The 23,304-nt window shown below is 32.3% G+C and overlaps 3 protein-coding genes across 3 annotated transcripts; 1 reads left to right on the top strand and 2 right to left on the bottom strand.

Moving 5' to 3' along the window:
* Positions 1-1,313: 1,313 nt before the first annotated feature.
* On the bottom strand, positions 1,314-1,823 carry LOC148166038 (uncharacterized). The gene is made up of 2 exons (XM_088049510.1): positions 1,679-1,823; positions 1,314-1,618 (listed from the first exon to the last, which is right to left on the bottom strand). The coding sequence occupies exons 1-2, from the start codon at positions 1,758-1,760 to the stop codon at positions 1,314-1,316; spliced, it is 387 nt and encodes a 128-aa protein (XP_087905636.1). The 5' UTR covers positions 1,761-1,823.
* Positions 1,824-3,529: 1,706 nt separating this feature from the next.
* Positions 3,530-8,378, bottom strand: LOC148166037 (uncharacterized). Its single transcript, XM_088049485.1, has 3 exons — positions 7,844-8,378; positions 7,393-7,569; positions 3,530-3,597 (listed from the first exon to the last, which is right to left on the bottom strand). The coding sequence occupies exon 1, from the start codon at positions 8,339-8,341 to the stop codon at positions 7,847-7,849; it is 495 nt and encodes a 164-aa protein (XP_087905611.1). The 5' UTR covers positions 8,342-8,378; the 3' UTR covers positions 3,530-3,597; positions 7,393-7,569; positions 7,844-7,846.
* Positions 8,379-9,048: 670 nt separating this feature from the next.
* On the top strand, positions 9,049-9,712 carry LOC148166036 (uncharacterized). Its single transcript, XM_088049484.1, has 2 exons — positions 9,049-9,149; positions 9,203-9,712. The coding sequence occupies exons 1-2, from the start codon at positions 9,055-9,057 to the stop codon at positions 9,654-9,656; spliced, it is 549 nt and encodes a 182-aa protein (XP_087905610.1). The 5' UTR covers positions 9,049-9,054; the 3' UTR covers positions 9,657-9,712.
* The last annotated feature ends 13,592 nt before the right edge of the window (positions 9,713-23,304 follow it).

Genomic DNA, 23,304 nt, shown 5'->3' with positions numbered 1-23,304 from the left:
TTTACCACATCTTCAACTTTTTGTCCAGATGCTACAAGATGGGTAAAAATTAGTCCTGCCGACAGTGCGATGTTGAAAACCCGCAAAAGTCGTCTTGTTCCAAAAGTTCCTGGAAACTTTGTGAAAGTGTTATAAAGTCTCATCAAAGAGTACCCTTACGTAGAAGCAAAACACCAAAATGCTGATACCAAAAATGATGACGACAATGTGTAATAAAAAAATGTACGAGCGAAGTTTATGTACTCCTTCTTTTACAAATCTACAGTCAAAATCATAAGTTTGAAGAATTAAGAAGTGATGACGTACTGAAGGCAATGAGTGTGGTGTTGTACACAAATTTCCAGTCTCTTCCGAATCACTTTTTGGTACTGGTCGAAGTATACCAACTCTATTTGGAAATGTTTGTATTCTCTATCGATCTTCTCTAAATAATCACTCAACAAATATATCTGAAACCGGAAATGAGTGATCCCATAAATGGTGGCGACAAACGGAGCTGGTACTAGAATACCAGTAGTATAGGACGCGGGGTTCTGGGACACTTCGATGGCCTATGCCATCCGCATCTGTCCATGACCTTCATGAAGGTCATTCTTCGTCGGGTGAAGAAGTCTTCAGGAGCCTCTGGTATTGTTGGTCAATTCCGGAGGCTGCTGAAGAGGTGGTGGTGGTGGTGGTTGTTGCCGAGGTGGGCGTGGTCACCGAAGGGTGTGGTCACCCGAAGGGTGTGGTCACAGGTGTAATTAAAGGTGTTTTCCAGGTAGGTTGAAATCAATGGAAAAAAATGTATTTTTTATATTTACCTGTATCGCTTAGATGACAGTTACCTGTGTTGGATTGATCTTTGAAAAAATGTGAAAGTGTTGTTGTGGATTTGTGGTGGTTTCGAACCGTGAACCTACGAGTTGTGAAGCCGAGACGTACGCCATGCACCAATGTGCTCCACATACGTTTGTTGATGTGAAAGTTGGTAGATAACAAACAAATAAACGAAGTGAGTAGGTGGGTTGGTTAGGTAGGTAGGTAGGTAGGTAGGTAGGTAGGTAGTTAGTTAGTTAGTTGGTAGTTTAGTTAGTTAGCTAATTAGTCAGTTAGTTAGTTAGTTAAATAGTTCAAAAGTAAAAGAAAAAGAAAATCTAAAGAAAAACCAAGAAAAAAAAAATGTCTGGGTGAATAAAAAGATAAGAAAAAGAAAAAAGAGGAAAAAAGGGGGTTGGAAGCGAGGCAACTGACTCGCCTAGCCTAGCCTAGCCTAGCCTAATTTTCCAGGAAGATTAAGAAAAAAAAGTCAAAGTTAGTAACTATTTTGTTTATTATTGAAATGAATAATGTTGCATTTGCTCCTGGTGTACATTTCTTAAGGAACATTGTGGTACAGTTTTAATTAAATCTCCTTGAACTGGAGGTGTAGTACCCTGTTGTTGTTGTTGTTGGTCGTGGTGGTGGTACGGGTATTGTGGACAAGTTTCATTATTCAAAAGATTCCATCTTTCTTTAAGTTGTTGTTCTTTTGAAGCTTCAAAGGAGGGTTGTAAACGTCGTTTACATTTAAGTAAATGTAAAGACATTCGTGTTGGTATGACCCAATGGTCTTTAATTAGGGGGCCCTGAATTAGTTCTAGAGAGAGAGAGAGAAACTAATTATAGACATGCTCAAATTTTACAAATAATTTCTTACCTTCACTCATTATTTCAGATTTCAATCGACTGAATAACAAGTTAACAGCTACTTGAGTATTTATATTAAGTCTCCCCCACATGTTTTTGCATGATTAACATTGGAAAAAATAGCTTACAATAACATCGAGTTATCTAGTTTTCAATCTTAATCAGTTTGCAACATTGTAACTAGGGAATTCAATAAATCAAAGCATTTAATTGACATACATGTTTATTTATTTTCCATTTAAGATCTGCATTTTTCTTTTCATTTGTAGAAACTCAAGATCGTAGCGTAATTTCTGTATAGCCTTATGTAAGGATTTTGCCTGCTTTCGTTTTTGTCTAATAAGATTTTTCAATTGTTGTTTGGATTTCTGAAAAATAAATAAATAAAAATTCAAGATTTTATTAACTTTTTATTCAATTTACATAAACTTGGGGTGTTTATTTTTATATAAAACTTGCATATATTCTTTATAGATACAAATAGTACAAGCGGAGCCTTGTTCAGTGGTCTCGCCTTGACATTTTGGACATTAATATTGGATAGGTACAGGCATGTTGACTTTGACAATAGTTAACAAGTTATGGTTGTAAAATTAACAAATTATGGTTCTAAATTAACAAATTATGGTTATAAAATTAAAAAGTTGTTATGAACATAGGTAGACTACAAGTAGCATGCTGCTTTCAAACTAAGTAGAGCTAATGAATTGACATTAAATTTGTTAGATTTTTTGCGTTGTAAATATTTGTATAATCTACGTTTGTTGTGTTCATCAGTTTGGTTAACATTATTTATTCTATAATTAGTTACTGCAAAGTTTATTTGAAACCATCTGTTTTTGTTTTCTAAATATAACGCACTTTTACACAAGTCCGTGTCAAATGAGTTTATAATTTTTAAGACAAATAATCCAAATTTGAAATTTCAGGATAGTTTCCAACCCAAATAATGTTAAAAACTATTTTCTTGTAGACTTTGTAGTAGGAAAAAAACGAATGTGGTTCTACTGTACGAGCAACATAACGATTGTAAACACGTATCATTGTATCCATAGCGTTACCAGCATCATCTTGCGTTCCTTCTACAAATATATCTACATCATTAAATTGATTAGTCTTATCTAACAGATAGGCTGCAAAACCACCAGCTACAAAACATCTTCTCTCAAGACCATACAAGTTTAATTGTTGCTGCACCGCTGCTAAAATTTGAACATCAGATCCATAAACAGGATGCAGTAACTGATTTGAGTTTTTTTCTTCACGTGAATTTATATCAAATCGGTTACTTATATATTTAATATGTTGCGGTAAAATCTAAAAGAAAAAAAATACTGTAAAGTTTAACCATCTTCAGCAATTGTTTCATCAGAATCATAGTCTGACTCTTGAATTTCGTTTGGTAAATGAAAAGTTTGTCTGAGCTTTTGTTTAATAGTTTTTGGTAAAATAGATTTTGCTACAACCCTATTGATATCATTTTTAGTTAATTGTCCTGGGTTTCTACACAAATTTACCAAGTGTCTAGTTTCTTGGTATAAGAAAAATCGCCTCTTAAGAAACGTGTTTACACACTCTTTTGTAGCTTGTTCGGAAGTTATAGTAGTTTTAACCATGTTGAATGTTGAATGTTGAATCTTCATTATAATACAGCCAAGTCAAAATGTTATCAGCACCGCACAGTTTTTTTTTTGTCTTTACTAGTACTACTTCTTCACTATGAACTTGAATAGATTTATCACAAAAACAAAAGAAGCAATCACAATTTTGACAGTACACAGTTCCTTGATTGTTGTTCTTGTTGTTGTTGTTGTTGCTTTGGATGGAGGTAGGAACAATTTTTCTGTTTCTGGTTGTTCCTGTTACATCAGCATGAAAACGATGGGGGTCTACAAAAACTGTGTCCCATTTAGACCTCTGGCTGTTAAACTTTTAAAGTGAAAGTGTTAATGAATTAAGTAAATTGAATACAAATTAATACAAATATCCCCAAGGCAAAGTGTCTGTACTCAGATTATTTACCAATCTTTTATCATCAGAACCGCTTAAAGCCAACTTCGTTTTTCTCAATGTAAAAACTGTATGCTTTTTTGATTGGATAACATTTTGTGTAACATCTAATTTTTGATGATTAAACAAACATTCAAAATAATCCTCAAAAGTAATTAACTTAAGAGCTGATTTTTTTATACCTTTTGCTTTTTTTGTAATTCCAAAATTTGCAATAAAATTATAAACTTCTCGTTTACTCGCCTGTTCTCGTTTCATTTTTTCAAGACTTTTTTGTTTGTCTGTATCATCATGTAAAACTTTAATTGAATACATTTTTGATCGTAGGCCAATAAAATGAGTCATAATAAGTCCACAGTTCTTATCCTTCATAAGGCCTAGCGTTTTTTTATTTTTTTGAGGAATATTATAAATATTATTTAGTGGGTAATCGGAAGTATCAAATTTATGAATATCTTTTTTTATATGTACATAAATATCATCGTCATGAAATAAGTAAATCAAACCATCTGAATCAGTATATAATAATTTTGCATTAGTTCCAAATTTAGTTAAAACGTAATTGTAATGAAAGTCGTACAAAAAAGTTTTTGAGATATCTAAAATGGACATTCCTACATAGATAGGTTTATTAAATGTAATTTCCAATCGTTTCATTTCAATTAGAATCATATTTTTACTAAATATTATACAACTATGAAAGTTTGGTTGTGAAATATACCAATTTGCACCGTATCGTCCTTTCCATTTAGTCACCAATTTAACATCTCTATATTTTTTTACATTTTCAATTGTTTTTCCAAAAACAGCATTATTCATTAATTTATAAAAATTTTTCTCAAATTCGTTTTTGCTCTGTTTTCTCAATTCGGTATTTAAATCAATATACTTTTTTAACCAGGGTGTCTGTTTAAATTGTAAACAACGATGAATTTTTACTAGTTTCAAACCTAAATCTAAAGCTTGTTTTAAGTTTCTATAATGAATAATATAATTTGTTTTTTTATACAAAGTTGTTAACAGTTTAGCATTTCTCGAGTCGGAAATCGGTGGAACCAAATGCTCTGGACATAAGGGCAAGTCTTTATGTAAATCAAAAAGTGTTTGAGGATATTCAAGATCTACCTCAAAAATGTATCCAATTTCACAAGCATCATCATACAGTGTGTTAAAATCAATTTTATAAATATCTGGACCGGTAATCCATTGAAAATTTCCTGTAGGCAGTGGATAACTCATTGCAGCTCCATAAAGATTGTTAATATCAAAATACATGAGGTAAGTTGATGGTTCATTAAGATTATAAGTTTCACCCATATATTTATTGTTTGCTTGTCCGTATCTATTAGAACATTGTGAAACTCCTCCTCGAATACCGCGTTCAAAAAACATGATCATATCAACATCAGTTAATAAACTCAATTCAACTTCAGTGATTTTTAGCATACTATCAAAAGACAATCCAGGAGCTGTACAATAATGAAGACTATCTAAGTCGTATGTTTTCATGCAAGTGGATCTAAAATTTTCAAAAATATCAGCTAAAAGTAAAACATCAGTTTTTAAATATAATTCGGCATACTCTTGAAGAGAGTTAATTTCAAAGACTTCCCAAACCGTACAAGCATGTTCATAATCAGCACCTGAAATTTCTGTATTTGATACATAACTAAAAAACTTTTGCCTAGTTGGTAAACTGTTCTCTTGCAATTTTTGCCAACCATCAAGATATTCATACGGAAAAATGCCTTTGCGTGTAACCAAGTTAAATTTCAAATCATCCTTGTAAAATTTTCGTACAATAATTTTTTAATCGTTATTTAAATATGCTGATAATTTATCAATACTACTTGGCATAAATCTGTAGGAATCTAAAAATTTAAATCTAATTCTACTGTTGAGAATGTATTTTGTAAAAGAAATGTATTTTTCTTTATTAATAGGTCACAGATTAATGTGACCATCAATTTCAGTACTTAAAGCTTTAATTATAAAATGACTGTCATAACCGGACAAATTATGAAAAATTACTGGAATTGTATGCATGTCTTGAAATTTTAGGTTACAGGAATTATGAGCAGCTCCTCTGTACTTTCCCGTTAAATGACAATGATCTTTCACTTTTTGATCGTCACCGTTTAAAAATGCTTTACAACACACATGACATTTCGTAGACAAATAGAAATTTTGTTCTTCTTCAACAGATAATGGTTTCATTTTACAAGGGTTAGAAAATATTGTCTCCAATTCCTCTGCAATCTTTTTTAATTCATGTACAAACCATACTGAACAATCTTTACCAGTATTGGTATGAAATTTTGATAACGAGTCGTTATAAGAACATTTCAAATAAAATGCAATACTAAATGGTTCATGTTTTTGATACTTCTCACAAGTGTTTGTTATTTTTAAATCTTTATAGTTTAACAGTAGACACTCCAAGTCGGCATAAATAACAAACGGTACCATCAATTTATTTTTATAATTTTTGAATTTTAGAATACTTTTGTCTATAGAAGGAAGTTTGATTTTAGCTTCATTTAACACTGCACAATTACGCATATGATCCTCAACTATATTTTTAGTGGAAAAATGATTTAAACATCTTTCACACACCCACTTTTTATTTTTGATATTTCCCATTTGGTAACTTGTTAATCGTGCTAAATTTTTAATGTAAGCAAAATGAAATAAACATTTATTACTGTTAAAAAAAGATTCATCATCATCTTCACTATCATAATTATCAGTACCTTTTGTTATCATAAGTAAATTAATTTTAGGAGAAATTTCACTTTTACTCAACAACAAAGGAAGAATTTTTTTCTTTTTATTTAAAATAGTAAAGACATTTATTGCCAACTGATTCATTTTCTCAAATTTTGGAATATCTTCAAGAGCAATAGGAAATCTTATGTTGTTGAATTTTAACACCGAACTAAAATGTGGATAAGATGTTACACGTGAAACATTTTGTGTTGTTTTCACAGGATATAAAGCACAGACAATAGCCCATAAAAAGCAAAACGGATCTTTGTTCTTTAGATTGATAACACTTTTTGTATTTTTAACAAACTCTGGTAAGTCAACATATGTTGAAATACCCACACTTATAGGATTATATTTATTGATATTAACTTTAAGATGTAAAATTTCTTTTAATGCCCACCCACTATCCCTTTCTTGAAACTCTTCAAGCTGTAGCAAAATCTTTTCACAAACATTAATTTTATACCAATCTTTTAAATCGGTACCTTTATCGATTACCATATTTGGAGTAGCAAAAAATTTATGAGTTGTCTCGTAAGTGAGAGGTTTGATAAAAACACCAACAAAAATTACATTTACTTTTAATAAGGACCTTTTCATTTCATGTAAAATTCTTTTGGAAAATATCCTAAAACTTTTTAAGAGAAACTCTTTTGGATCTTTAAAAACAAAATTTGTTATCATACCTGTTTTAATTCTATTTTTAAAACAGGAGTCCACATCTTGCCAAATTATCTTTTTAGATTTTAAATATTTTACGCTATGTATTTTTTGTTTAAAAATTAGTAAATAATCCTTTAAAATACCCAAATTTGATTCAATTTTTGAAAAATTTTTTACACAATTTAATTTATTTTTCAAACATTTCTTATGAAGTAAAATAGTTTTTTTTAACCAAGTTATATATTTTTGAAATTCTTTCTTATGTTTAATTAATCCACTAACCTTTTCAATTTTGTCAACAGCAGTTCATCAATCGTTTTTTGGCTGGTCATTTTTAGAGTTTGTTCACAAAAGTTGAATTAACAAAGGAATAATATTAAATCAAAAAGCACTTACGTTTGTAAATTTGATGAGTGACACTAAAGATGTAAACGGCAAACGGCAGAGACACACTGAAAACTGAGTACTATTGTAGTTTGTATTTATACTATAGATTTTAAAAATTATCAACGTCATTTGACATTCAAATCAGCAGATTTAGATACACGAGGCATTTTTTATTTAAAACTGTAAAACTTGAAATTTGATTATCATTTTGCAACATTACAGCTTCAACAACAAAAAAAATTAAAAGTATCAACAGATTTGGATACACGAGGCATTTTTTATTTAAAACTGCAAATTTGATTATCATTCCAACAATAACAACAAAAAATAAAAAAGATTTACATACCTTTTATTTTTTTGCGCAGTAAGTCCACCACATGTAAAGATTATGAGCGTTTTCAAGGGAGCAATTCCGCTTTACCCAATGTTTTTGGCAGTGATAAGATCTGAAGATTGTCTTCAGCTTTTGAAGTGTGAACATGCCCTCCTCATCATCCAAATTGACGATGTCCTCGTCCTTCATGAAGCGTTGTAGCCACGCTTTCTTCTGCACTCCCTTTACTGCCAATTTAACGTCATCGAATTCGCTGGTCTGATGTTGAATAAAGTCCCGAAGGAATTTCTCAATTCCTTCATACGGAATCGTGTTTGTTGGATCTTCAAACATATAACTGATTCCGTGGACATACCGACTGACGAACTTGATCTGATTTTTGAATCGTGGGCTACACACTTCTTCGGAAAAGGGCATGGTCACAAAAGTATGTCGATATTGTCCATCTCCGCAATCCTTGGAAACGAATTTGTCCCCAAGTTGAAAGCCCTGTACGTCAATGATAAACATTTTTCTTTTTTCTTCACACACACTCTCACAACTGACGAAAAATACAATTTGATAGTAGAAATGGAGAAATCGATCAACTTCTTTTATACTTAAAAATTTAAAAAAATGCTGACACACGTAATCCAATGGTTCAGAGTGCATTTGTTTTTTCCTTTGAATTGCAACATTTGCATTTGCCGAATTCCGTCACAAATAATCAGATTACATTTTTACGTATCAATTGGAATAATTTTGCATTTCTTACATCAGCATCTTATCATCTATTTTACAATAAATTGATAACACGTGCACTATTTTTTAACCTTGTAACCTTCTGTTTTTCCATACTTGAAATATCATGCATCAATGCAGCTCAATGCATTTTTTAAAAAGTTCTTATTTTTCCAAAGAATCAGCACAATTTTGATGTTTACCTACTACTTTGTAACCATTTCTTACATCAACATCTTATCAACTATTTTTGCAGGAAATTGATAACACGTGCACTCTTTTTAACCTTGTAACCTTATACTTGAAATATCTTGCATCAGCAAACTAATGCAGCGCAATGCATTTTTTTTTAAAAAAGTGCTTACTTTTTCAAAGAATCAGCACAATTTTAACGTTTAATTAGTACTTTGTAACATATGAGTAACATTTTTTTCACTTTGTGTGTAATAAAAGCGTAGTGGATTTTCTGTTTTTCCATCAGTGTTTGAATACCAACAATCAAGATGTCAACTACCCCATGTACGATAGTCGTCTTTAGTGAAGACCCAGAAAATCTACCAGCTGAGCACGTTAGGGTTGTAATGAAACAACTATTTCAGTAAGTTTTTTTTGTTTTTTTGATTTTGACTGAAGTGCTTGGTGTATCTTTAGGTATGGTGTACTTGAGATCAAACGTTCTGGGGATAAAGTCTTCGTTTCCCTGAAGTATTGTCCTCGAGGCAGTTCATTGAAACGAAAATTCGGCAATTTACCGATTAGATACATTCGCACTAAATTGGATAACGACTCGGAATTCAAGATTTTAGAAAGTGTGGTTCGACGCTTTCGATTTAATCTTGTTGAAGAAGATGTGAGTGAAGTGGAGAACCTCACTAGTCCTCGCAAGAAGGTCTATATTGAGCCACCAACAAACGATGATGCTGCAGCGGGAGAAAACTATGACGACGATGATGATGATGACATTATGGATGATGTTGTTGTTATCAATAACGCCACTTCAACTTCTCAACAGCAGCAAGAATCGACGACGAAAGGAACCCATCAATCATCGTCAACATCCAGATGCAGAAAAAAACTTTTTCGATGGGTTACAATAAAAACATAAGCACATAATTCATGTTTTTATTTTTCCAAAAATTCAATTTATAAAATGTTTTTACAATAAACGGACACGACCTGTCAGTGGTTCATATGTGATAAATTGTTCATGCAGAATCAAACAATAAGCTGCAGTATTAGCATCTATATCTCCTTCAGTTTCAAATTCCAAGCAAACATCTATGGTGGTTTGTTTAATTACTTCGTTTTGATATGAACAATCAATGACAATTAATGGAGCAACCTCTTTGAACTTTGCCAAATTTAATAGTGGTTCACAAACTGGTTTTTTATTAAAATAATAAGCTTGTTGAAAATGTGTGTACATTTTGTATGCCAAAGCGTACTTGTTGTGTTTGTAATCCAAATTTAAATTTTCATATGGATACGCTTGAGAATTTAAGTACAATTTCATGTTTCTCAAATTGCAATGATCAAAATTGCATTCTTCTTTTGCATTCTTTTTCAAATTGTTTCTTCGATCAGTTTGAAATCCAACAATGATGAAACGTGGTTTTTGTAGGAACGTTGACGTTTTCAATACCCAATTAAAGGAATGACTTTCTTGCAAAAGTGGATAAGTAAAAAGTTCCCATTTTCGATGAACAATCTCCAAAGGAATATTTTTATCGATTATGTTTAATATTTTTAACTTTTCATAATCGGATACTGTTACATGAGGCACTTTCTATGTAATTTTTTCAATCAAAATTTGAGCTTTTTCAAGGCCTGTTGTTTCAATAATACAGTTTAAATCAGAATTTGAACGAATTAAGACGAGTTCCTGACGAAGATTTATCACAATTTTTTTATAATCTTCAGCAAAACCTAGTATCATCGAAAGCGGCCAACATACATCAAATTGTCCTGTTGTATTATCAACAAGTTTTACGTCATCAACAGGAAACCAACCAGCATTCATCAAAGCAGTACTTTCGTTTGGTGTGTAAGATACATAACCTTTCAAACTACTGGTAATACCAGGAGTTTTTACACGATCAATTAATTCACCTCCCAGTAAAAAACGAATTTCTTCAAACAGATGGGCAACAAAGTTATTCACCAAATTTCCTTTGGTGTATACAAGTTTTTCATCATCATGTTTTACTAATCTTCCTTGAATATGAAGTTCACTTAATCCTGGCACTGTGAGTAATTCCTGTTGTTGGATACCAATTCGACATTCATCGTTATGCTTAAGTGAAGTGTTTGTATATGCTTGATATGAATGCCATTCCAAGTTGGTTATTGAACTGTCAATAGTTGGTTTTTGAGTCACATTTAACAACTCCATAACTTTTTATTTCACACGCAGTCCTAACGATTGTAGAAATTTTCGATTTTCAGGTGTTAGCGGAGCACTGTTCTTGTTGCGAATGAACGTTTTTGAAACGTTGCTAACGTTTTTATATTGCACGTTATTGTTGTTGTTGTTAATAGGTACATTAAAACAAATCACCATTTTTTATGTTTTACTATTGATTTAATTTACGTAAATGTAATGTTGTCGTGATGAGCTCGTTTCTGAAATTGACCAACTTACCAAATTGATCTGTTATTTTAAGAGTTATGTTTCTAATGAAATCTGTGTTAATTGGTAGATAGATCACGTTTACAGGTTTTTCAATAATTTTATAACCCAGAGGTTCTTTAGGATAAAACGCATAGATGATATGTTCAGCAGCTCCATTTAAATAAGAATTTTTTACAAAAGTACACTCAATTCGAATTAAGTTTACCCTTATTATGTCAACAGGAAAATTTGATTCATGTAGTTTATCGGCTGTAAGTTTTCTTTTTGAAAATCCTAACAAAGATGCTATGGAATTCTTTTTTGAAAAATCGACAACACTATCACATTTTATTTCACATTTTAATGTGTTCAAATTTGCTTTCAACTGTAAATGTATAGGTTTTTCTCCGTTTTTCTGATTTAAAAGTAAGGCTTTCTGCAGGTATTCACCAATGTCTTGCACTTCATAGCTACCAATTGGGATTGCGATGCTAGTGTTGTTTTCACCATAATAAAACATATTATTAGTGTTATCAACATTTGGAATTGCATTATTTACATTAAAATTCAACAAACCAATTTCATAAGCACAATTTTTCTCCAACTCAATAGGAGGATTAAAATCCATTGATAAAATGGATGTTGTATCACTGAAAAGAAAATGATAAGACATCTTGATGCGTGCACAATTGAAATTAAACTAAGTTAAAATAATGTTCTATTAGGTTATTTATTTATTTATTCAGTTAAAAAAGATAAACAAAGATGACCACAATTATACGTATTAAATTTTTGAAATCGCTTATGGTTGTAGAGAATTTGACAAAATCCATTTGAATTAAAATACCTAACCACTTCTTGTGGAGGTTGCAAATCACCAAAACTATCAAAATATTCAACTAAATTACTTTGTTTCCGATAAGCTACCCAATGTGTTCCATTTCCGCTGTTTTGATCCAAATTAATAACACCAGATTCGTTGTGATGTATTTTTTTCGGAAGAACATCTCGTGAAAAGACACCTCGAAAATAAGGAATTTTATATATTTTTGCAAATTTTTCAATATCCAGATTTGTTAAGGGTCTTTTAGGTAGCCCTTTTAATCTAAAAAAGACCCAATCCTCTTTTGTATGGTTTTAAAAATAAACCTTTGCCCATTGCAATAGCTTCCATTGTTTTATTATGTCTCTCAGATTCGGCTAATGCTTGTCTAGCTTCTTTTGCTGCATTAATGGCTTTCGCAATTCCAGCAGCTCCTCCACCGAGTGCTCCAAGTGCACTAAGACCAGCAAAAATAGGAATTAATGGCAAAATTCCACCGGTTTTTGGTATCTTTATAACACGAGCAGTTTTAATGTTGTTGTTCTTTTTCTTTTTTGATGCTGTTTTTAGTGCCACTAAAATAGCATCTTTTACAGTTTTTGCTTTACTTTTACGAATATTTTGTCTAATGTTTTTAGTAATTTGTTGAAAACTTGTTGATTTTCTTTTCTTTACGTTCCTCTTCTTTGATTGATTATTAACTCTTTTTCTAGCAACTTTTTTTACTCTAACCATCTTGACTGAATGTTCGAATACAACTAAAATTTATTTTTTAATAAATTAGCTTTAAATGAGTTTCACTCGTTTTGATGAGATATCTTCATCATCATCATCATCATCATCATTCACCAATTTACGTTTTCTTCTTCTTGCTGCTTCAAGTGTAACACGTTCCAAATTATTTAATTTAGTTTTTTTCTTAATTTCAGGTTCATCATCAGTATCAAGTTTTCTTTTTACAGCTTTTTGCATAGTAGAAGTACTTGTCGTTGTTGTATCCATTGGTGAGTCATTAACAATCATTATGTTAGCAAGTTTGTTAGGTTTTTCTTTTTTGGATCTTTTTGGTTTTGAAAAACGTTTTGTTTTTTTAGGTTTTGTTCTTGATTCACTTGGTTTAGTTATTTTGTAATCTAAAAGTTTTTGCTTACTTTTTTGAAGATTATTAATACTCTTATCCATTTCTTTCAGACATTGATTACGAATTTTTGTACAAGTTGTTGATCGTTTAATTGTTGCTGAATCATCAGCATCAGATGATGATGATAAACCCAGTCCTAATTTAACTTTGGCTTTCATTGCTCCTGCAACCAATAATGCTGCAAGTTTTTCCTTAAATGAAGCGTTTTTAGAATGAAAACGTTCAAGTGCTCTTTTAGCCAACATCTTATCAGCGTTGTGCCTAAAATTTATGTCTTTGGTTTGAGAGTAGGCAATGTCATGATCTTTACAAGCTGCATCAAGTCCATTTATACCAACTTCTCCTCGTTTCAAACGTTCTTCAAGCTTTGTATTTGGTCTACAAAACTAATATCCAGGAAGATGAAGTTCATGTGGAATCGCAAACAATGTTTTATCTAATAAACCGGTACCACTTTGGGAAGTCATTTTTTTTTTCTACACGAGAGACAGTAACAAACTAATGACTAGTTCTTCTTCTACTGACATAAATAGTACAGTGTTTAACCATTTATATTCAGTCTAAAATCATCAATAGCATCATGAAGATTGTTAAACAAAAAGTGTTGTTACCGATTGAAAACAATGATTTAAATCATAATGAAGAACATAATTTCAAACATGGTGTGTTATTTCCATCAACCATACGATGTTTAGTTATTGGACCATCAAATTGTGGAAAAACAAATATTATTGTTAGTTTAATCGAACATCCAAATGGATTGAAATTTGAAAATCTTTATGTGTATTCAAAGAGCCTCTATCAACCCAAATATATTTATTTGGAAAATTTATTAAAACCTATCAAAGGAATCGGTTACTATGCATACAATAGTAGTGAAAATATAACAAGCCCATCAGACGCTAAACCAAATTCAATCATTTTATTTGATGATGTAGCATGTGAAAACCAAAATGTGATACGTGAATATTTTAGCATGGGTCGTCATAACAATATCGATTGTTTTTATCTTTGTCAATCATATGCGAAAATTCCTAAACATCTTCTTCGAGATAATGCAAATGTTCTTGTTTTATTCAAACAGGATGATCTTAACTTAAAGCATATCTATACAGATCATGTTGGTACTGATATGACTTTTGACACGTTTAAAGACATCAGTAGTGTCTGCTGGAAAGATACATATGGGTTTTTAGCCATATTTAAAGACTGTAATCTTAATAACGGAAGATATAGACAGGGGTTTGATCATTATATCTCACTAAATGAATAAAAAGCTAATTGACATATGACCTTGCTCAGATTAGACCTGTTTCCAGACCAGATCAGACCTGTTTCCTGACCAGATCAGACCTGTTTCCTGACCAGATCAGACCTGTTTCTATACCTGTTTTGTGTGCAAAAACGCACACACAGCTACAAACATCATGCCAAAGAACATTAAAACTTTAAAACTATCTCTTATTGAAAAACGAAAAATTATTAAAAAAAAATTGAAGTCATTGAAAGAAGGTGAATTCATGCAAGAGGATTCTTTCTTACCGATAACAAAACATTTAAAAACTTTGGAAAATCTTGTTTCCAACGATAAACGTAAACCAAATAAGCAAAAACCCCTCCCCTCTACTCTAAAAGATGAAGACGATGATTACAACAACGACAAAGATAAAGTAACAACACCTAAACGCAAAGGAAAAGTAAAAATTAAATCTGAAGTAAATTTCATAAATGATGGGGATGTGTTCACAAACGATGAAGATTTGATAGAAGATTTTGTGCAATCATCACCACCACCACTGCAACCAACACCTGAACAGTCTAGAATCACAGATGATATATATGAAGAGTATTATGAACAATACACCCCGCTACCTCGAAAATATTTACGAGAAATGTTAAATGATTCAGAAAATCAATTTGATCATAAATATGGTGTAAGACATGATCCTGACATTGAAGCATTTTTTATCGGAGATTCACGATTAATATTTGAAGATAACAGTCCTAACGTAATTGTTAAAAACAAATCATATAGAGGCACACGTGGTTTATATGAATTGTTATTTAAAAAGAATCCACAAGGATATACAAATGAAGATTTAAATCTGTATAAAGAAATACTCGAGAAAACAAACGCACACAAAAGATATTATCAATTTAATCAACAAATCGATGGAAGCAGACTACTCAAATATAAAAATATAATCGCTCCATTAACACTACATAAAACTAAATCTTTCTCAACAGGTGGTTGTTTATTGAAGGAAGTTAATAACAAACCACTTGATTTTGTTTATTGGAATGATCCAAACAAATTGGTTGAGAGACTACGTTTATTAATTTCTTCTCAACAAGCTGGAAATACAGGACATCGCAACGAGATCATCAGTATCATTGAAGAACTACAAGAAAACGGCATCATCGAATAAACAAGAATGGTTTCTTCAAAACTTACTGAAGCCAAAAAACAAGTCGTTAATGAAATACATCAACAAGCACGAATCAATTTTCAAAGACGTCATGTTATTATTAAATCATTGAATGATTTATTTCAAGCTGATCTTGTTGAAATGATTCCATACGCTAATGAAAATAATGGTTTTAAGTACATTTTAGTGGTGATCAATTGTTTTTCAAAATTTGTATGGGCTTTTCCTTTGAAAACTAAAACTGGTGAACAAGTCACCAGAAACATGAAAATTGTACTTAGACAAGTAAAACCTAATAATCTTCAAACTGATATGGGTAAAGAATTTTTCAATAAACATTTTGCAATGTTAATGAAAAAGTATAAAGTTAATCATTACAACGTGTACAGTGAAAAGAAGGCATCAATTGTTGAACGAGTTAATAGAACATTAAAAAATCGTATGTGGAAAAAATTTAATTATTATGGGTATTATGAGTGGATAGATTTACTTAAGGAGGTCGTTGATGAATACAACCATTCTAAACATAGAACAATTGGAATGAAACCGATTGATGTACACCAAAAACATGAAAAGGAAATATTAAATAAAGCCTACAATCACATTAAAGTGGTTAATTTACCTTCCAAATTTAAAATTGGTGATCATGTACGTATCTCTAAAATTAGAGGAGTCTTTGATAAAAAATACATGCCAAATTGGTCTACTGAAATTTTTTCAATTAAAAAAATACAGTTAACAAACCCTACCACATATTTACTTCAAGATGTTAATAAGAAAGATATCAAAGGTGCATTTTATAAAGAACAATTACAAAAAGTTAAATATCCTGATGTATATCTAGTGGAAAAAGTACTAAAACGACAAAAAAATAAAGTATTTGTTAAATGGTTAGGTTTTGATGATAATCATAATAGTTGGATTGATAAAAATAACATTGTATAAGTAATAAATAAAAACAAAGAAAAAATTATTCAAGTGTATTTTATTTTCTTATTTAAAATACTTAAACAAAACATGAGTCCATGTCACGACTTTTATCATATACATGCATTAAGTCTTCAAAAGTGCTGAATCTTTGGCTCTGATAGTAGATCTCCTTATCTTTTGCTAAGTCCTCCATCTTGAAATTACCGCAGTACATTTTTGATTGTCTAAAGGTTATCGGATAATAATTCCAGTGATGACCAATTATAGTACCAACTGTCCTATTGGTTAAATCTTTAATTTGAGTTCCAAAAGAAAATTCTTTCAAATCGAAATAAAAAGCTGGATATTGTCTTAACACAAATTTATCCTGATGCACTTCATACAAATGAAAATTACCATCATCTCGTACTGGCAGAGAAAACTTCTCTACTCGTACTAATCTTATTGATTGACCCTGTTGACTAAAACTTACAGCAAGCAAAACACAAGCGAAAAACGCAATAACAGATCTATTTTTTCTAAAATACATCATTTCTACTATGCTTTAACAACTAGTGCTGACAACAGACTGGAATAATCATCTAATGAACTCAACCATTTTATAGTTTGAGTCAGCAAAGATAAGCAAGATGACTTAATCAGAACAAGTTTCTGAGTCATGTGATAATTGAGGTAAATTTACATTTTTTAACAATTTTGAAATAACATCACATAATTGTATTAGGTTCCTCCTGGTAGTATCTAGATTAGTCAACATCTGATGCAATTTTTTTAAAACTTCATATTTTTCATCATCATCAGTTTCATCACGTTTCAATTTTTCTTTACCTTTTAGTGGAAACTCGATGACATCCTCATCTTCAATTTGAATACACACACAATCACACATTCGATTCATTGTTATATGACTTATTATTGAAGATCTCCTCGTTTTATATACCAGATTTAGGCTAGGCTAGGCTAGGCGAGTCAGTTGCCTCGCTTCCAACCCCCTTTTTTCCTCTTTTTTCTTTTTCTTATCTTTTTATTCACCCAGACATTTTTTTTTCTTGGTTTTTCTTTAGATTTTCTTTTTCTTTTACTTTTGAACTATTTAACTAACTAACTAACTGACTAATTAGCTAACTAACTAAACAACCAACTAACTAACTAACTACCTACCTACCTACCTACCTACCTACCTACCTACCTACCTACCTACCTACCTACCTACCTAACCAACCCACCCACCTACTCACTTCGTTTAGTTGTTTGTTATCTACCAACTTTCACATCAACAAACGTATGTGGACCACATTGGTGCATGGCGTACGTCTCGGCTTCACAACTCGTAGGTTCACGGTTCGAAACCACCACAAATCCACAACAACACTTTCACATTTTTTCAAAGATCAATCCAACACAGGTAACTGTCACCTAAGCGATACAGGTAAATATAAAAAATACATTTTTTTCCATTGATTTCAACCTACCTGGAAAACACCTTTAATTACACCTGTGACCACACCCTTCGGGTGACCACACCCTTCGGTGACCACGCCCACCTCGGCAACAACCACCACCACCACCACCTCTTCAGCAGCCTCCGGAATTGACCAACAATACCAGAGGCTCCTGAAGACTTCTTCACCCGACGAAGAATGACCTTCATGAAGGTCATGGACAGATGCGGATGGCATAGGCCATCGAAGTGTCCCAGAACCCCGCGTCCTATACTACTAATACCCATTAAAATTAAATTGATTCTAAAGAAAAACGACAGTGAATTTTTCCATGCGTGGAAATACTCCTCGATAATGACCAACGGAAAATAAATATCAATATCACCTTCAATCGGCTCGATAAAATTCAAAAAACCGGTAAAGAGTAAAATAGTATTAACAACCAAAAAACATTGTAAGTATAAAGCTTCTTTTTGGATCCGTTTTTGTGTGGTAAAACTAGCTTCTTGTAAATTCCAAAAGATTAAGTTCTTGTAGCATTCTTTGTAGAATAGCGTCGTTTCTGGGGTAGTCCACAACGTGGTTAAAATCTACAAGCATTATCTTAGTGAGAGAAAAACAAAGTGATACGTACAAAAAGTGTGGTTCCATAATATGGAAAGTATTTGAAAAAAAAGGCCTGCTCAAATTTATGTATAAAGAAGAAACTTTGGAGAATAATCGTAATTGCTAGGCCTGTTAAAGACATTTTTAAGAGGATTTTCATGGCCATAGTTTGGTACAAATCTAAGAAGAAAAGACGAAACAACCAGAGATTGTCACCTAGAAAATGATATTCCTAGAGAGTTGTTAAGAAGAGAGATTTTACCTTTGATAGCTGAAGACATTTTGCTTCGCAAGCGGAGCTTTAGGAACATGTCAACGTTAAAAATCGACCCAATTTGTAGACCCGACGTGGACTGTCGCCAGTCTTGCTGTTAAGTGGAGTAATATCCATTAAGTATTCATTAATTTATCACAATTAGGATATGATGTGGCTGTTGTGCTTAATGCATAGTTTTCACAGGGGGTCAATTTCAAGTTATTTAGCGACATCGCTAAAGGTGTTTGCGACGTAGCAACGCCAATCACATCACGGCTACCTTAGCAACGTCGCTAAATAGCGACGTCGCAAACGACTTGAAATTGGGGTCACAGTTGACAAAGTTGCAACTTATTTAAAAAAAAATCTAAGTGAAATATATACAGGGTGTCCGAAAAGTCGCGCACAACCGTGAAACTGTATCATCGAACAATGCCATAGATCACTGGAAAAATGTTAAAAAAAAATCATTTCTTCAATTTTTCGAGATATAATGGATTGAAGAGGCAAAGTTTGATGCGAAAATTAACGATTTCTGTGCAATAATTTTACGTTCAAATGAATTTGTTACCTAAAGGACATTTTGCGCAAAATCTTGTAAGAAATGCCTGAAACTGTTAACAAGATTTTTGAATCAACAATCTCGATCAGTGTGGCATCGTTCACGTGTAACCATAGTTACATTACTGCTTCATGAGCCAATCTGACTAACGCCAACAATACAACAGCAACGTTAATATGGCTTTGAATACTGGAAATTTAAATTATGGGGGGTACAGTTCTGCAATGTTGCCATTTTACAAATTTTCTTTTGGTCCTCCTGGGAAAACAGAGAGTCTGGAATTTTTTTAAACATTTTTTTGGTACTCTGGGGAACCACCCAATTACCCCCTTTCAAGGTGGTGCGCCACTTTCTGGATACCCTGTATGTACATAATTAGCTTCTTAATGAAGGCGATTCATAATGCTACGAATTGAATGTTAGATTCTCGTTCACGTCGTTATTTTTTTATATCTCTGCACAGGAAGGTTTCCTGCACAGGATTGCCAATGGGCCGATTGCGGCCTGAGTGCAGTGAATACATCACCCTCCCCCTTAATACCATACCATACCATACCATACCATACCATGTGGCTGCTAGTGGTATATCAGAAACGTTTATTAATAGATGTCATTAATGAACGATTTTAAACCTAAAAGCGTGCATTCATGACCCTCATTAATGAATGGTTGGTGTAAATTTATCTTTTTCTTTTTGATTGGACTTCTCAATTGTACATGGATCAACCGTAAATGCTCCAGCAGTGTGTCAAGAAAGTCGAATGACACTGACAGCTCAGAGGCATTAAGAAGAATCCACTATGGTAAAGATTATACATCTTAACTATTTGTGTATTAAGAGCGCAAAAATTCACATTGCTGATTGCTAGAGACAGTTGTCGCCCGACTTTAGGAGACAGTTTTTTCCAAAAACTTATAAATTTTAGAAGCATGTTCTAGAAGGAAGTTTGGCCCAATAGCTTGCCCCCACATAGACTATAATTGGTTTTATTAAGTATGTATTAATTACCACAAACTCATTCGGTTGTAATAGCGTAGAATTACCGTTCGGTAATAAGAAAGCAGCTTTATGAGTGTGTTTAATATCAGAATTAGTAGATTACATACCGAAAAAAAGTCAGCCGAAAGACAAAAATAGAACTTTAGAACCGAAAATTTTCCTGTTTTTTTTTTATTTTTGATAGGTCTGAGCGAGTTGCCAACTATGGGTATGAGTTGCCAAGTATGACGTCATAACGGATCGTGTCATTTAATTCAACTGGGTTGCAGTGGCGCATTTGTATGATTGGTCCTCTACCCAAAAAAAATACAGTCTCTTTTTGGCTCTTATGCCTGCTTATTATCATCGTATTCACCTCCTATTTGAAGAAAAACACATAAGAAATATCCCAGGATCTTAAGACACTCAGTCCTGGGACACAAATAATTCAATGACAAAAACTTTGTTCACTGAAAGATCTGAAGTTGTACTATCAAAAAGTTTTGTGTTCCTCACCATTTCCTGGCAGAAATTGCTATATGACAGACCATTTCAAAATGTGCGAAATGTTGAGGTTTTCTTGGTGTTCCCCACGTGGTTATGGAAGAAAATGGTGAGGTAAGACCAAACTTTTCTGACAGCGCAGCTTCTGATCTTACATTTGAAAGCATTTTGATACTGATTAGCCATGTGCGAATTACTATTCTCATTAGATGCACTTGGGTCAAGCAGCGATTGGAGACACCACTTGTGCTCGTCATGAAACCTTAAGGTTGAACTATTCGTATTTGAACATAGGACGTTTCAATGTAAAAGTTCGTACAAAAGTGTACGAAAACGAAAAGATCTATTCAGATGCGGTTTTTTGTGTTTGAAAGATCACAAAAAATTGTAGTGACGTTACCCTATGAGATTTAGATCTTGGTTTTATAAATATTTTTTTTCGATTTTAGAAAATTATTTTTTTTATTGACTTAGTCAATTATATTGACACAAACTACGACACGGGTCGAAAACTGACCACTTTTGTTATCAAATTCGGAATCAAGAATAGATCAAGAGTGGCAATGAATAAGTTTAAAAATTGACTTAGTAACAACGCCACACATTTTTAAAACAAACCGATTGGCGCAAGAAAAAAGTCAATTTATTAATTAGGACGGCTGTAGTTTTGGTTAAACTTTTGAAATTTTAGCGATTTCGGAATGGTGTCCGTCTTTTTCTTTTGCCTCAGGCAAAGACGACCCTCAGTGTAAAACCCTCAATAAAGGTTATTGCTACGTAATTATTTTCTTTTGTGTGGCGATTTGTTGATTTACAACATAATTATGGTCAACTAACTTTTAACTAACTTTATTAATGAATGCAGTTCGATTTCCGGGCGAAGGCGGGTGCATTATCAAATTAAAAATCAAGAAAATCATTGCCACTCTTGATCTATTCTTGATTCCGAATTTGATAACAAAAGTGGTCAGTTTTCGACCCGTCGGCGTGGATAGAAAACTTTAATTCTACCTTTTTGAGTATTAAAAGGATTTAATTTTGAGAAAATGAAGATGAAAAACACCGGAAAAAGTTTTAAATATTTCATTTTTGTGGCACTGTGAATGTGAAAAAAGACTGACGGCCAGTAATTTTGGTAGAATTTGTAAACTGCGACCAAGTACAAGTAGAGCGAAGGTGGCAGCATAAATAATAGAAATCAAATTTTCGGGTAACAAATAACCACATTTTATGGCATTGAAAACGAACCCAAAGCTGTGGCTTGCGCGTATAAGGTATTAGAAGAAAAGGAGAAAGAATGTTGTCCAGAACAACTAAAAAATATGAACCTGCACATTCACTGTGGATATTCACCCCCACTTCCTACTTGATGGAATCTTCATATGTCAGAACAATCCATTTTTGGCAGGCTCACCAGATGGGCTAAAATTTGACACCGCAGCAGGCAATTGTTGCAAAAAAATTAAATTTTGTTTGATCACTGGAGCAAACCCGATTTCACTAAACAAAAACCATCAGTATTTTTATCAAGTCCAAGGACAATTGCTAGTTACGAGGAAAAAATACTGTTTTTTCATAGTTTGGACTCCAAAGGGATGTTTATATGATATTATTTTCAAGGATGAAGAATTTTGTAATGCAATGTTAATTAAACTAAAAGACTTTTATATGTCATGTATGTCACCCGAAATGATAAAGACATGCCATTAGTGAGCTTTTCACATATTTTTGGGTTTTTGCTTTTGTAAACTTTTCATGTTTTTTTCTGTATATTTTTATTATTTTTTTATATTTTTGTTTTAGTAGGTTTTTTTTAGTTTTGTAGTTTTTTATTTTTTTTTGTGTTCTTTTTTGTTTTTTTTTATTATATTATTTGTTTTTATAAGTTTTATTACTATTTCAAATTCTCCTTTGATCATACACTTGAAACTAATTTTGCTTATTAGGTAAGCAAAACTTACATTTGTTTTAAAAAATGTGTCTCTTTTTTATTTGTAAAATATTTGTGGAAAGAACTTTCAAACTAGTGTTGCATTTCTACTCCGTTAGATTTATGTTTATTTACTATTTTATGATCTGACCCTCGATTTGACCATACCCCAAACTTTACCTACCTACCTAGAAGTGAGACGATTTTAGCAGATCAACATTAAGAAAAGCGTGTTTGGTCGAATTAGTTTATGACTGAATTGAGTGTCAAAAGTGAAAATACATGCATGCAAAAATACACCGGTGTACTGCAGTTTGCTTGCTGACCAATGTATTTAAACTTCGCGCCAAAAGGCGAACCGTTTTGACGTCATCAACGTGGAAACGCGATTAGTGGACTCGCTCAGACCTATAGATATAGCGACTTTGAATTATTAAAATCTAAAATATTTCTAATCTTTTAAAGTCTCTAAAAACCTTTTAGAATCTTAAAAATTTTTAAGTATCCTTTAAGAATACTTTTAGAGTGTTTAAACATTCT

This window comes from Gnatocerus cornutus, unplaced genomic scaffold (assembly GCF_029298725.1).
Source record: "Gnatocerus cornutus isolate USDA-ARS CGAHR unplaced genomic scaffold, icGnaCorn1.1 ctg00000033.1, whole genome shotgun sequence".
Taxonomy (NCBI): domain Eukaryota; kingdom Metazoa; phylum Arthropoda; class Insecta; order Coleoptera; family Tenebrionidae; genus Gnatocerus; species Gnatocerus cornutus.
The sequence above is the reverse complement of the archived record's forward strand: the minus strand, read 5'-3'. Positions and strand labels throughout refer to the sequence as shown.

Bases quoted from the DNA above. Each gene is read 5' to 3' on its own strand.
- LOC148166038 (XM_088049510.1), bottom strand. From the start codon at position 1,760: ATGTGGGGGAGACTTAATATAAATACTCAAGTAGCTGTTAACTTGTTA. The intron at 1,619-1,678 runs GTAAGAAATTAT...CTCTCTCTCTAG, and splicing joins ATCTGAAATAATGAGTGAAG to AACTAATTCAGGGCCCCCTA.
- LOC148166037 (XM_088049485.1), bottom strand. From the start codon at position 8,341: ATGTTTATCATTGACGTACAGGGCTTTCAACTTGGGGACAAATTCGTT.
- LOC148166036 (XM_088049484.1), top strand. From the start codon at position 9,055: ATGTCAACTACCCCATGTACGATAGTCGTCTTTAGTGAAGACCCAGAA. The intron at 9,150-9,202 runs GTAAGTTTTTTT...GTGTATCTTTAG, and splicing joins GTAATGAAACAACTATTTCA to GTATGGTGTACTTGAGATCA.